The sequence below is a fragment of the Capra hircus genome, chromosome 4 (genome assembly GCF_001704415.2).
Source record: "Capra hircus breed San Clemente chromosome 4, ASM170441v1, whole genome shotgun sequence".
NCBI classification, from domain to species: Eukaryota; Metazoa; Chordata; class Mammalia; order Artiodactyla; family Bovidae; genus Capra; species Capra hircus.
Window position 1 is genome coordinate 2386364 of NC_030811.1, and position 13096 is coordinate 2399459.

At 63.5% G+C, this 13096-nt stretch overlaps 1 protein-coding gene across 1 annotated transcript; it reads left to right on the forward strand.

Moving 5' to 3' along the window:
• SHH (sonic hedgehog) lies at positions 1741–12470 on the forward strand. The gene is given in 4 exon segments (XM_018046646.1): positions 1741–2473; positions 7639–7900; positions 10575–11248; positions 11251–12470. Coding segments are annotated over 4 exon segments (1392 nt in total). The 5' UTR covers positions 1741–2164; the 3' UTR covers positions 11398–12470.

Sequence of the window (13096 nt, forward strand, 5' to 3'; positions counted from 1 at the left end):
CCCAAGTGCCAGCCTCGCTCTGGTGCCTGGCCGGTCTGGGGTCCTGGCGGGATTCTGGGGGAGCATCCCTGCTCTCGTGGTGGCTACATGGGTCCTGGATTTCCGGCTGGCTGCCGGGTCTGAGACCCAGTGCTGCAGCCCTTTTGCCTTTCTAGGAGAGGAAAAGGGGAGGGAAGGGAGACGCCACTCAGTGTCTAGGGGAGGGTGGTCAGGAGGCTGGAGTGTCCCCAGGGCCCAGGGGCTTGAGGACAAGCCCCCACCTCCAGCCGTGTCACGACCACACTGAGCTGCGCAAGGCCACCGCCCCGAGCAGACCTCCGGGGTCCAGGCCCGTGTGACCCTTCTGCTTCTGTCCCACTGGGAGACCTTGAGGAAGTTGGGTTGATGCCTCACGAATCATAGACCAGCATGGAGAGGGGAGGGGCTCCTGGACGGCAGAGCCTCAGTGATGCTGGGTGTGTGTGAGGACCACACTGCAGACTCTGACGATGCCCCCCTTCCACGCCACCCCCAGCAAAGCGTGTCTGCGTGGAGCTCACCCAGACCGTGGCTGGGGCCCAGCGACAGCTCTTAACTGCAGAGTGAGCCCCAGGCCTTGCTCAGGCCCCTCCACGTGGAGGGCCCCGCCCCCCACCCCACTCGGAGCAATTACTGTGTCTGAGCAATAGGGCAGGGCCCAGAAGGAGGGCATATTCTGCAAAAGGCAAGGAGGGGTGCAGAATCTGTGCTTTTCTTTTTCTGGTTGAAACAAGACTGAGTTTGTTCCTTAAATGCAGGACCTGAGAGCTCCAGCTTTGCCGGCCCTGAGCGCTGAGCCGACTCCTGGACGCCCCTCTCTGACCAGGACAGTGTGCCCCCATCGCCCTGCCCCACCCCAGGCTGCAGCCCCCAGGGCACGAGGACCAGCTTGCCCAGCTCCAGGGAAAGCCGGCTCGGTGTGATGTGCAAGGAGCCTGAATTCCACATTCACCTCATCCCTGGCCTGCACTTTGCTCCGATCGATGCAATCGTGGGGGCGGTGTGTGCACAGCCTTGCCCACTCACCGCTGCCTCCACCCCGTCCCCAGCACAGTGGGCCTCCGCCCACCACACAGGCACCAGCACCGTCCCCTGCTCTGAGCTGGGGTGCAGCTCCCCAGACCCACTCTGGCCCAGCCAGCCGGCCCATCCCCTCAGCTCACTCTGCACCTGAGCTCATCTCCATTCTACTCTCAGGGCGTTAAAAATAATGCATTAACCGAAGCACAATAAAGAGCAGCAGGTTCAAGTTGTTCTAAGGTGTCAGAAGCTCCTCAAACAGCACCACGCGGTGTGTCCTGACCAGCTGTAGCGACTGGAACCTTCAGGAGGAGCAGAGGACCCCCCCTCCCACCCCTGTCTTTCAACTGCAGGGAGACCTGGCCTGCATGACAAAGTCCCTGAGAAAACATTTAAATAGGACCTGGGCAGCTCTGCCCAACAAACATTTGAGAGACTATTTGTTTGGTGATGGAAGCTTGGGGGTGGGGGACGCTGAGTCTAGATGTCCTTTAAAAACTTAAGTTGGTTTTAACTGAAGCATCTACCATTCTGGAGGAAGGGAAGGGGGAATGGGAGGTGTGTGCAGGGCAGGGGTAACTGAGGTTATCCTCATCCGCCTGCCTCCTCCCTCCCTCTCACCTTTGTCTCGGTGAAGATGTTTTCCTCTCTTAACTAGAAGCCTTCAGGTAAAAATAAAGCCACAGCGGCAACAGAGGGGGGAAAAAATGAGTCTTTTTTAGGGTTAAACATCAGAAGACAAGCTTGTGCGGCTTCGGCCAATCAGATCCGCCCTGCCAGCTATAATATAGTACTGAAGACAGCCTCTCGCACAAGCTCTCAGGCTTGCTACCATTTAAAATCAGACTCTTTTTGTCTTCTGCCGGCTGTCTTGAGCCCCAACTCCGATGCGTTCCGTTATCAGCGGCCAGCAGCCTGCCGTCCCAGCCCCCGTCTGGGTGCGGATCGGTGGCGAGTCCCCCGCAGCGGCGGCGGCGGGCAAGGTTATATAGGAAAAGAAAGAGCGAGGCAGGGCGCGCGGGCGCCAGCAGCCAGCCGGAGCGAGGGAGACAGAGCGCGCACACTCGCACACCCGCACCCTCGCGCACTCGGACCTGCGCCGCCGGCCGCCAGGTCCCCGGGCTCCATGGGCGAGATGCTGCTGCTGGCGAGATGTCTGCTGGTGCTGCTGGTCTCCTCGCTGTTGATGTGCTCGGGGCTGGCGTGCGGACCCGGCAGGGGATTTGGCAAGAGGCGGAACCCCAAAAAGCTGACCCCTTTAGCCTACAAGCAGTTTATCCCCAACGTGGCGGAGAAGACGCTAGGGGCCAGTGGAAGATACGAGGGGAAGATCACCAGAAACTCAGAGCGATTTAAGGAACTCACCCCCAATTACAACCCCGACATCATATTTAAGGATGAAGAAAACACTGGAGCGGACCGGCTGATGACTCAGGTAGAAACCCAGCGCGGGGCGTGGACTGTGTGGCTTTCAAGGGGTTATGTGTAACCATGCAGTTCGGTCTGTTTGCTCTTCAGGCAGGTAGAAAGGCGATTTTGCCCGCTCCTTCCCCACCCACCTGCCGGGCCTCCGGGTGCCTTCCTCTTCCTGGAGGGGAATGGAGGTGAAGGGTCCAGATGGACAAGTTGCGGGTGGGGGCGGGGGGTAAGGACGCCGGGACATGCGGTCCGCGGGAGCCCCTGACCGCATGCATCCTGCTGGGACGGCCTTTCCATCCTGCCTGGCTCTGGCTGGAAACTTGGGGAGACCTTCCCTTTGGGGTCATCTGCCCTTCCCAAGTTGGGAGTGGGCACCGAGGGAGGAGGCAAGGAGGCAGCGTCAAGGGGTGTCGGGGTCAGCGGGCAGGTGCAGCCTCTGCGCTTCCCCTCTCCTTTCTCCTCGCTGCTCCGCTTTTCCCACCGCTCCCCTCGCTCTGCCGCCTCCACCCCACCGTAGCCCCTCCACAGGCAGTGCTGACAAAGGGTCGGGGTTCCAGAGGCAGCCGGGCTGGCCCCTGCCCGGATCACAGAGCTTCCACCGCCACTCGGGCGCGGGCGGTTGTGCCCATCCGAGTGTGAATGTATCGATATTTCTTTAAGGATGCCCTCTGATTCTCCCGAGCCCGCGGTACTTGAGGGGAGGGACTTAGAACTTACTGGCGTTGCATCACGCTAGTTTTCAACCTGCTTGCCTAGGAATTAGGAGAGACTCGGTATCAGCGGGAGGGGGCTAGAGAGACGAACCAAAGCGAAACACGCATTCCTCTCGCCCTCCCTACCTCCGCTGAAGATTCCTGACTGCCCATCTCCCCGCCAGTGGGAGACTTTCCGCCAACTCCACGCACGTAGGACTGAAGCTAGAAATGGATTTCCTGAGGAATATAGGTCAACATCCTTTTTATTGCCCTATTAAAATGTTCGAGTCCTACCTTTAGGGCCAGGAGCGCACCGCCGCTGACTGAGCGGCGCTGGCGGGGCGCTGGTGCGGGGGAGGCTGGGGGCGGGAGCGACCCGGGAGCCACCTCCGGGGCCGCGGCGCTCCCCGGCCCACTGCCCGGCCTTGCGGCGGAGCCGAGCAGGGCGAGGACCCGGCGGGGAAGCGGGCTTCCGCTGACGGGCAGAGGGCGGCGAGGGAGCGGGGGAGGAGAAGGTCCTTCTCCACGACTTGCTGGCATCTGCTCCCGACCACCTTAAATCTGGCCCGCGAGTGCGGACGCGCGCGCCGGTGCCGGGAGCGGCGAGAGCCGCAGTTAACTCTGCGCAGGCCGCGGGGGGCCCGGCGCGTGCGGGGCTCCTACCCCCGGCCCACGCTCGACCCCCGCGGGACGGAAGGGGCCTTCCCAGGACCCCTCGGAGCCGGGGGAGAGGGGCAAGAGCCCGGAGAAAGCGGCGGGGGTGGGGGGCGCCGAAGGTCCCCGAACCAGAGGGCTCGGCGTGCGCCGCGCTCCGCGCGGGGCCGGCGCGGGAGGGAGCGAGGTCCCTGGCCCGCACCCTGCCGGGGCCGCGGGCCTCGTCGCCCCGCCACCCGGGCAGAGCGCGCGGAGCTGCGCACCCGGGCAGACGCATCCCTGCTCCACTTACTCCCGGGTTATCGATCCCGCGGCTCGGGTTTCAGTGCGCGCGGGGCTGGACCGCGGCCTCCCGCCGGCCCCTCCACGCGCCCGAGCGCGGGCTCGGCCAAGGGCTCTCGGCGGCGCTCCGACGGCCAGGCTGGCGGGGGCGGCACCGGGCGGGAGCGGGCAGGCCGGTTCCCGGGCGGGGGCGCCTCCTGGGCCAGGGCGCCCGGCCGAGCCCCCGCCGGGCCCCTCGCCGCCCCCGCCGGGACCCACGGCCGCGCGGCCCGACGCCGGGCCGCTCCGGCCGCCGTGTGCTCCGGCAGCATTTGAACTTCTGACCTTCTGTCAACTTCCCTCAGACGAACGAAACGAAAACAAATACTTTTTTTCCTTGGGCAGTGGCTATTCCCGTTCCCAACACAAAAGGAGGGGGGAGGGGCAGCCGGCGAGGGGGCGGGGTGGGGCAGGGCGGGCCAGGGTCGTAGCCGGGACCCCCCCAACGCCCCCTGAAAATGGGGAGGCTGGCCGGGGGGCGGCCTGAGAGGTGCCCCCTTGATCTCCGCCACCGCGTCCTTCCCGCGTCCCCATCCTAAGAGTTAAAGCGCGGAAGGCGGGAGACCTGGGCGGGGAGGGCAGGGCCGGCGAAGGGGGGGAGCGGGCACCTGCGCCCCGCGGGCCCCCCACTTAAGATAGCCGCCCAGACTGTTCTCAGGTGCGTGTCCCTCCTCCCCCGTCTCTGTGCGTCCCTGTCTCTCTAATGGGACTGCCGCCCAAGTCCCTCAACCATGGCGAGATCGTCCCCAGTGGAACTTTGAGAGCAGTTCAGGAACGCAGGCGCTCCTGTTAATATTAACTCGGGGCGGGGAGGGGGAGCGCAGACCGACGCGCTCTCCCCGCAGGCCGGCCGTGGGTGCCGGGGGCTCCGAGGGGGCAGGGGGCCGCCGGGGGCCGGCCGGGAGCGGCGGTGGAGACCGCCAGGTTTCCGGGGGGTGCGTGGCGGCCCCCGGGGAGCGGCGCTCCGCGGTGGGTTCCACGGGAGGGGCCTGGTTTTCTGCAGTGGGGGAGGAGGCGTGGAGAGAGGCGCGTGCGGGACTGGGGGGGGACCCTTGTGAAGCTGGGGCACCCCTCCCCCGCGCCGGGGAAGCCCGTCGGCGGCGACAGCCCCCGCTCGGCTCCCCGGGGCGCGGAGCGGCTGCGCAGACGGGGGAGGCGGCGGGAGCCCAGGCGTGGGGAACAGCTCGGCCTTCCGCCGACACAAAGCCGGGCCCGCCGGCCCCGCCGGGCTTCACGGTGGCTGCACAGAGGCGGGCTTGATTCGCGGCACACGACCCAGTGAATTGATCACCGGCCCAGCCTTCCCGGCTCTGCCTGCGACGACCCCGCCCGGCCGGGGCGCGGAGCGTCCTGCAGTCGCGGGGCCGAGGCCCCCCGCCTCCGGCGCCCGGCCGAGCGGGGGGAGCGCGCGTGGGGCGCGGGGCGCCGACTCGGGCCTGCCTTGGCGCGGCCCCGGGGCTCCTCGCCCGGCTTCTCCATCGCCTGCCCGGGTGGCGCAGCTCAGAAGGCGGGGGGCTGGTACAACTGCTCCCCAGCCCGCCCTCCCCCTTGCCAGCGGCCCCCGAGGAAGCCATCAAAAAGCTCCGCCTGCCCCCCGAAAGCAGGGAGCCGGGGTGCCATGGGGGTTCGGGAGGCGAGTGTGTGCGTGTGCGCGTCGTGGTGTGCGCCTGCGCAGCGCGTTCCACATCCCGGCTCGAAACTGCCCCTGGTTTACTGATTGATTTTCATGTAAAACGCATTCAGTCCTCGAGATGACCTCACTCAAACTCTGTCCTTCCGAGTTTTTTTTTTTTTAAGAAAACTGTCGGCGGGCCCAGAAACCCGCAAGCGCTGACCTGTTACCAGGGCCGCCCCCTAGTGCTCTGCCCGCATCACCGCCCCCCCGCCCACACACACACTCACATCTGTTGTACGTTTAACCCCACAACCATAGACTGGTACTCATTGCTGCCAGATACACAAGACTTTTCCTGCTGCGCAATCGGTCACGTCCCCTTAAAATGCGGCAGCAGCCCTTGCCAGAGCCCTCGGCACCCCCCCCAACTCCGTAGGACGAGCCCCCCCTCCACCCCGGCCATAATCAGGGTCCCGGCGGGGGGCGTCGTGTCATCTCGGTAACCAGGGTCCCCGCTGGGGGTCACCCCCGCCCTCTGCAGAAGTCAGCTTGGAGTTGTCACCTACCTCCCCCTCGAGTCTGCCTCTTTGGGGGACACCCCCATCCTGACTTGGTCACCACTCCCCCATTTTGCAGTCCCGCACCCTCCAGCCGCGGTGCGACAGTCCAGGGTGTTACTGTCCACAGCAACGCACACGTGATCCAAGGCTCTCTAGAATCCTTATCTGAATGGGACCCAAGAATCCTGCGGGAACTCCCACAACTTTGCCCTGGCTCGACTCCTGCCTATTCACTGTTTCTTTACCCCACAAGGAAGCGGGAGGGGGGGACCCCAAGGACGGTTTCCAGAAGGAGGCTCCCCAAGGCAAGGGCTCAGAGGGCCCCCCCCACGCCCCGGGCCTCTCCGGTTCACCCTCCCCTCCCCCATCCCCTACCCCACCCCACTGCACCTCACCCCTCCCTCCCCACCCCTCCCCACGCCTCCCCACCCCTCCCCACCCCTCCCCACGCCTCCTCCAGCTCTTAAGTTTGCTCTTCAAACTTGCAGGACACCATTCTGAGCCGGCCAAGAAAACAAGAGGGGGGAAGGGAACAGGTTAAGGAAAACAAGAGTCACAATCAGACCGCAGAAAAGCTGGGAAAAAAAAAAGAGTTCCACGGGGAAAAGGAATGCGGCTGTCCAGATAAAGAATGTTTGCCATCCGGCCCTGGCCTTATAGAAAATTATAACTCACCTGGTTGCCTTTCACTCCCGGCACCCCCGCCCCTCCAGTCGCTATCAGTGTCCCACCTGCCTCTCTACCTTTGGCTTAAGCCTCGCCTCAGATAGGCACAGGGCAGGCGGGAGGGCACAGAGATAAGGCAAGGCTTTTAATTCTTTGAGAAGCAGTGTATTTTTCTTTTTGCGGCACAGTTGCGCCCTGGGCCTCTCTGTGGCCTCCAGATGAGGGGTTTGTCCAGGGAGAGGGGCGGAGCCTTGCACAGGTGCTGGGCGATGGGGCCAAGCAGGAGAGGGCAGGGCTGGAGGGCACCCTGGCCAAGGGTGCGGGCCCTTGGCCATCGTCCAGAAACGCACAGTTGACTTGTTGCAGAGAAATTTCATCTGCTTCTGGGGCCACGATCAGGCCTCTGCTGTTTCAGATGCAGAGAAAGTCCCCAGGTCGTCTGTGAGGGAACTGACTCATCACCCAAATGCCAGGACCCCTCCCACCAGAGTGCCCTCGCTGGGTCCAGGCCTTGTCTCTTTCCTTCTCTGTGCAGTCTGCATCTTGTGGGGCCGAAGAGCCCACAGGGGCGGAGGTGGCATAGGGTGGGGAGGCATAGGGTGGCCCGCAGTGGGGGTGGCTGGCAGGCCCAGATGCTAAGGTCTCCTGGGGTGTCCCCTTCTCCCCACAGAGGTGCAAGGACAAGCTGAACGCCTTAGCCATCTCCGTGATGAACCAGTGGCCGGGCGTGAAGCTGCGGGTGACCGAGGGCTGGGATGAGGACGGCCACCACTCGGAGGAGTCGCTGCACTATGAGGGCCGCGCAGTGGACATCACCACCTCGGACCGCGACCGCAGCAAGTACGGCATGCTGGCACGCCTGGCTGTGGAGGCCGGCTTCGACTGGGTCTACTACGAGTCCAAGGCGCACATCCACTGCTCAGTGAAAGCAGGTGAGGGGCTGGGCCCGCCGCTGCCGGCGGCACGCCCCCCTCCTGCCCACCTCCAGCTCTGCACCCCACAGGCTGACTCCAGGGCCGGAGGAAGATGGGTAGGGGTCGGGCAGGGAGGGCCCTGAGGGCTGACTGCTGTTTGCGGGGGGCGGCGGTGCTCTCTGAGGCCCTTCTCCATGCCCACCTTGGAGGCTGCAGAGGCCCACGTCCTCGGAGTCCAGATGCAGAGGGCATCTGGCTTCCCGAGCCTTCCTCCAGCCTGGTTTCCGGAGCTCCAAGCGCAGGCGGCAGGAGACAGGGAGGAAAGATTGGGGGTGGCGGGGCGGGGTGCGGGGGACTTTCCTGGTGAGAGAGGGCAGCCCAGCCCAGACAGCCAGCTCTGGCCCAGAGCCTTTGTCTCCGGAGCGCTTAAGAAGGAACCACTCCCCACTCCGCCCCCGCCCCCCTGCACGGGAGGAGCCGCCCCGGGTGGAAACCCCGGCCCCTCCCCGCCCCGCTGGAGCCTAGGCTAACCGGGCTCACCGGGCCCGGGGGACGAGGCCCGGCGGCCGGCCACAAAGCCAGTAGTTACGGCTTCCAACATCTGGAGGGCGCCAGCCCGGAGCGCCCGTCCTCCCCGGTAAGCAACCGGGCCTCCCTGCGCCGCGAGGCCGCTTCCCTGGGCCTGCAACGCCACTCGCTGTTGCGGGCGAGGAACAGCTCCGGGAGTCAGGTGTGCGCGCGGGCGCAGGCCCCGACTCGGCCGGGCGGTCCCGCCACCCCCCTGCAGAAGCTGCGCCTTCCGCAGAGCAGTCCACAGCGGGTGTCGGAGGAGCTGCGTCTCCCCCACCACTGGGCTTGCCTGTCTGTCTCCTAACCTGTGATTTATTAGCACATGTTAGGAGGAAAAACAGTTGAGAAGTGTCGACACACTTTGGAGGAAAGGAAAATAATGGCTTCTTGGCACACAAGGTGTGGACGGTGGGCAGAAGGTCTGGGCTTATAGCCCGAAAAAGGGTCTCAGCCGCTGGAGGGCGCGGAGGCGCGCCCCCCATCCCGGGCCCCGCGCGGGACTCCCAAACGGAGGCGCGCCCCCCATCCCCGGCCCTGCGCGGGGCTCCCAAACGGAGGCACGGCGCGCGGTCCCCTCCCGGCCGCCCCGGTCCGCGGGGTGCCCCCCTGTCGGGGCTGGGGTGGGTGGAGGGTGGTCCCTCGAGGTCTCCGCGCAAATGAGCAACAGTCGTCCGGCCCGGGACCCCGGCGGGGGCGCGGGGCCTGGCGCGCAGCAGAGCCGCTCATTGGCATTCCGCGCACGCGGGCCGGGCGCGGGGCGGTGCGTGTCAGGCAGGGTCGTGCGACTCAACGACTCGGGCTCGCCTGAGTCCCGGGCGCATTGCGGGAGGCTGCGGCGGGCCCCCAAAGGCCGGCCCCTGCACTTCATGCCCGAGAAAACGATGAGAAGATTAAATACCCTCAGTAATTCCAGCAGGAAGATTCTTTCTGGCGATCTCTATTTGCCAAAAGCCTGATCCCGGAGATTGGAATGCAAAGAAGACGGGGGGCCGTCCTGCCCCTCCTCCCCGGCCCCCCGCGCGCCGCCCGACTCCCCGGGATTATTGTCCCGGGGACAGTGAGCCTCAGAGAGCGACGGAGGCCGGAGAAACCCGGTAGTCAAGGGGCCTTGAGAACCCGGGGCTTCCCGAGCGCGGAGCAGGCCCCGCCATTTAAAATTCAAATACACATCTTGAGTGCTTGCAAGAGAGGCCTGGCTGTGCAAATAGTGCCTGTGAGGCCCGGGCCTCTGGAGGGCCCGCGTGTGAATCGCTGAGGGGCGGGGGGAGGGGCGTTGCACCTGAGCAAACAGGGAGGGGGCGGCCCGCGCGGAGAAAGTGGAGGGGGACCGGGGGCGAGATGGAAGGGTCCCCTCTTCCAAGAGCGCCTCCTGTTTGGTGCAGAAATCACAATGACAATGGCGAGCCCTTTATTGGATTTTAATTAGAAAATCCACACAGCCCCGGGTTTTCACACCTCAGGCAAAGCTCTGGAATGTTTGTCCAGTTGCTACAACTACTATAGCTATTTTTCACCGCACTCCCCCCACCCCCGCCACACACACACCCGCCGGCCGACCCCCAAGCCCCCCCACTCCAACCCCGCTGGGCGCTGGGGGTGGGAGGCCCAGGGTGCCAGCCGCGCGGCCTGGGTGCGGAGCGCACGAAGGCAGGGGAGCCGCGCCTCCCGCCGAGGCGGGAGGAAAGGAGGGTGCGCCCCGGCGCGCGGGTAAGCTCGAGGAGGCTTCCTGAGGACTCCAAGTGGAGAGCAAATACCGTGTGAATTCGCGGCGAGGTTGGGTGTGTGCGAAGCCGGCGGTGGGGGTGAGGGAGGCGGAAGGGAAGGAGGGGAACTGGCCTCCCGCCGGAGACGCCAGCCGACCTTTGGCACCGCCGGTCCAGCCCTAAGAGAGTCGTTAGGGAATGCGACTGCATCTGAAATCGGCCTCCGGGGCGGGGATGGGGGAGGGAGGTCTGCGCGCGCCCAGCCTGACTGTCTCCCGCGCGCCCCGGAGCCACGGGCATCCCTGGCCTGGGCGCGCGGCACGCCAAGCGTGCGCCCCCCGCCCTTTCCGCCGGCGCCTCCTTCTCGGGACTCACCGCCACTCCCCGTCTCCCCTTGTCTCGCCTCTCCCTCCCCGCAGAGAACTCGGTGGCGGCCAAGTCGGGCGGCTGCTTCCCGGGCTCGGCCACGGTGCACCTGGAGCAGGGCGGAACCAAGCTGGTGAAGGACCTGCGGCCCGGGGACCGCGTGCTGGCGGCCGACGACGAGGGCCGGCTGCTCTACAGCGACTTCCTCACCTTCCTGGACCGCGACCGCGGCGCCAAGAAGGTCTTCTACGCCATTGAGACGCGGGAGCCTCGCGAGCGCCTGCTGCTCACCGCCGCGCACCTGCTCTTCGTGGCACCGCACAACGGCTCGGCCGCGGGGGCGCCCGAGGGGGCGGCGGCCGCCGCGGCGGCGGCCGCGGCGGGCGGGGGCGCGCCGGGGCGCCGGGCGCTCTTCGCCAGCCGCGTGCGGCCGGGCCAGCACGTGTACGTGGTGGCCGAGCGCGGCGGGGCCCGGCGGCTGCTGCCCGCCGCGGTGCACAGCGTGACGCTGCGCGAGGAGACGGCGGGCGCCTACGCGCCGCTCACGGCGCACGGGACCATCCTCATCAACCGGGTGCTGGCCTCGTGCTACGCGGTCATCGAGGAGCACAGCTGGGCGCACGGGGCCTTCGCGCCCTACCGCCTTGCGCACGCGCTGCTGGCCGCGCTGGCGCCCGGGCGCACGGACCGCGGTGGAGCCGGCGACAGCGGGGGCGGCGGCCGCGTCCCCCGCCCGCGCCCGGGGCGCCGGGGGCGGCCGACGCGCCGGGCGCCGCGGGCATCCACTGGTACTCGGAGCTGCTCTACCAAATAGGCACCTGGCTGTTGGACAGCGAGGCCTTGCACCCGCTGGGCATGGCGGTCAAGTCCAGCTGAAGGCCGCGGGGGCCGGGGAGGGCACCGGAGGGGGCGGGGCGGGCGGGGCGGGGGGGGGAGCGGACGCCGCAAAGGACACAGGGAAACGGCGCACGCAATGAGACTTTAATTATAATAAGAGTAAGGATAAGAATAAAGTAGGACCGTCCAAAGTAGACTATAAGGAATCAAAGACCCCGAGAAATTCTGTCGTCATCTTTAGTTTATATATATATATATTTTTGAATTTCTTGATTCTTGATTTAATTTTGGTTATTTTTTTTTCACCTCTCCTGGCTATTTATTTGTTTGGTATGAATAGATGTTTTAAAATAATATGAACCGGACCTTCAAGAGCCTTAAATAGTTTGTTTCCTGGATAATTTATTATCATGTGAACTGTACTCACAGGGGGAAAGATTATTTTGTGAGGCCAAGCCACCCGCTCAGAGTCTATTTTTCTACATGCCCCTCGTCCTGACTTTCAGAAAGCAGAATTCTGTCCTCTCCACTCCTCCTTTGCAATGCTCCTGCTTTTCGGCAAGTGTAAACTAAAACAAGCTTCATGGGGGTCCACAAATTATATTTTTATACGCAGAATTGTAAATTAGATTTTTGAGAGATCAATACTTAACTGAATTACATTTCATTTTTGAAATAGTGTAAAATATGAAAATATATTATTTTAATTTAACTAGCTTCCAATGTCACAGCCATCTCCTGTATTGTCTTCTGGGTTTAATATTTGCTTTGTCATCACCATTTTGGCCACATTCTTGGAAGTCAAGACTGTTACACACTCACTCACTCACTTACACATAACTTTTTTTTTTCTTGGACAAACTGGAAGAACTCTTATTTTTAACTTCAAAGAATTTATTAGAAAATAATATTTTTTAAAAGCGCACATAGTGATGAGCCCACAAGGATGGAGCCTGTAGTTTGTACAGAGAAAAACAAAGGATGTTTTTGCATTAATAAGTTGAGAAATAACTGCTGTAAATTTACTAAAATGTATTTTTGAATATTTTGTAATAGTTTTATAGAAATAAAATGTGCCGCGCACAGACTGGTTAGTGTATAATCACTAAGAATCCCTGTTGCAGCCCGTTTTCTTTGCTTTTTTGGCTTCTTTGTTTGGGAAACCTAGTGCTAACAGGAGCTCCCCGTATTGTATTTAGATGTTTTGCTCAAACTGTGAGTTCAGATCAGCTTGCTTAGGTAACCAAAGCAGGTAACCAAATTGACTTGTTTGTTTTGGTCACTGGAGAAACCTCAGCTCTGTTTGTATTTATTGTGTGAAAGTTGCTCTACTCCAAGGATGGCGGTGCTGAGCTGGGTACCGGCCAGCCCTCGCCTCCCCACAGGCTAACCCGTCCGGAGGGGCTCGGTCACCCTGAACTTCCTCCCCAGGCTCCGTGGTGCCGTGGCTGACTCTGCTCCCCCCAGCTTGGTGGCCCCAGGTTGGAGTGCCCCGCCCCGGCCTTGCAGGGAGAAAGTCCTTCACTGCTTTCTGAAGTCCTGGGGTGCCCTTTTCAGAAGGGTCCCCAAGGAGAGGGCCACACACTACCCACATGCTCCCCGCCTGCTCGGTGTGGCCACTGGCCTTCCCGCCTTGCCCACAGACCCCAGAGCCTGGGGGTGCTGGGGTCTTCGGGCCACACCGGGTCTCCAAGCTGTCTTGAGTGGTGCCAGGTGAGGACCTTTGTCCCCAGGTCAC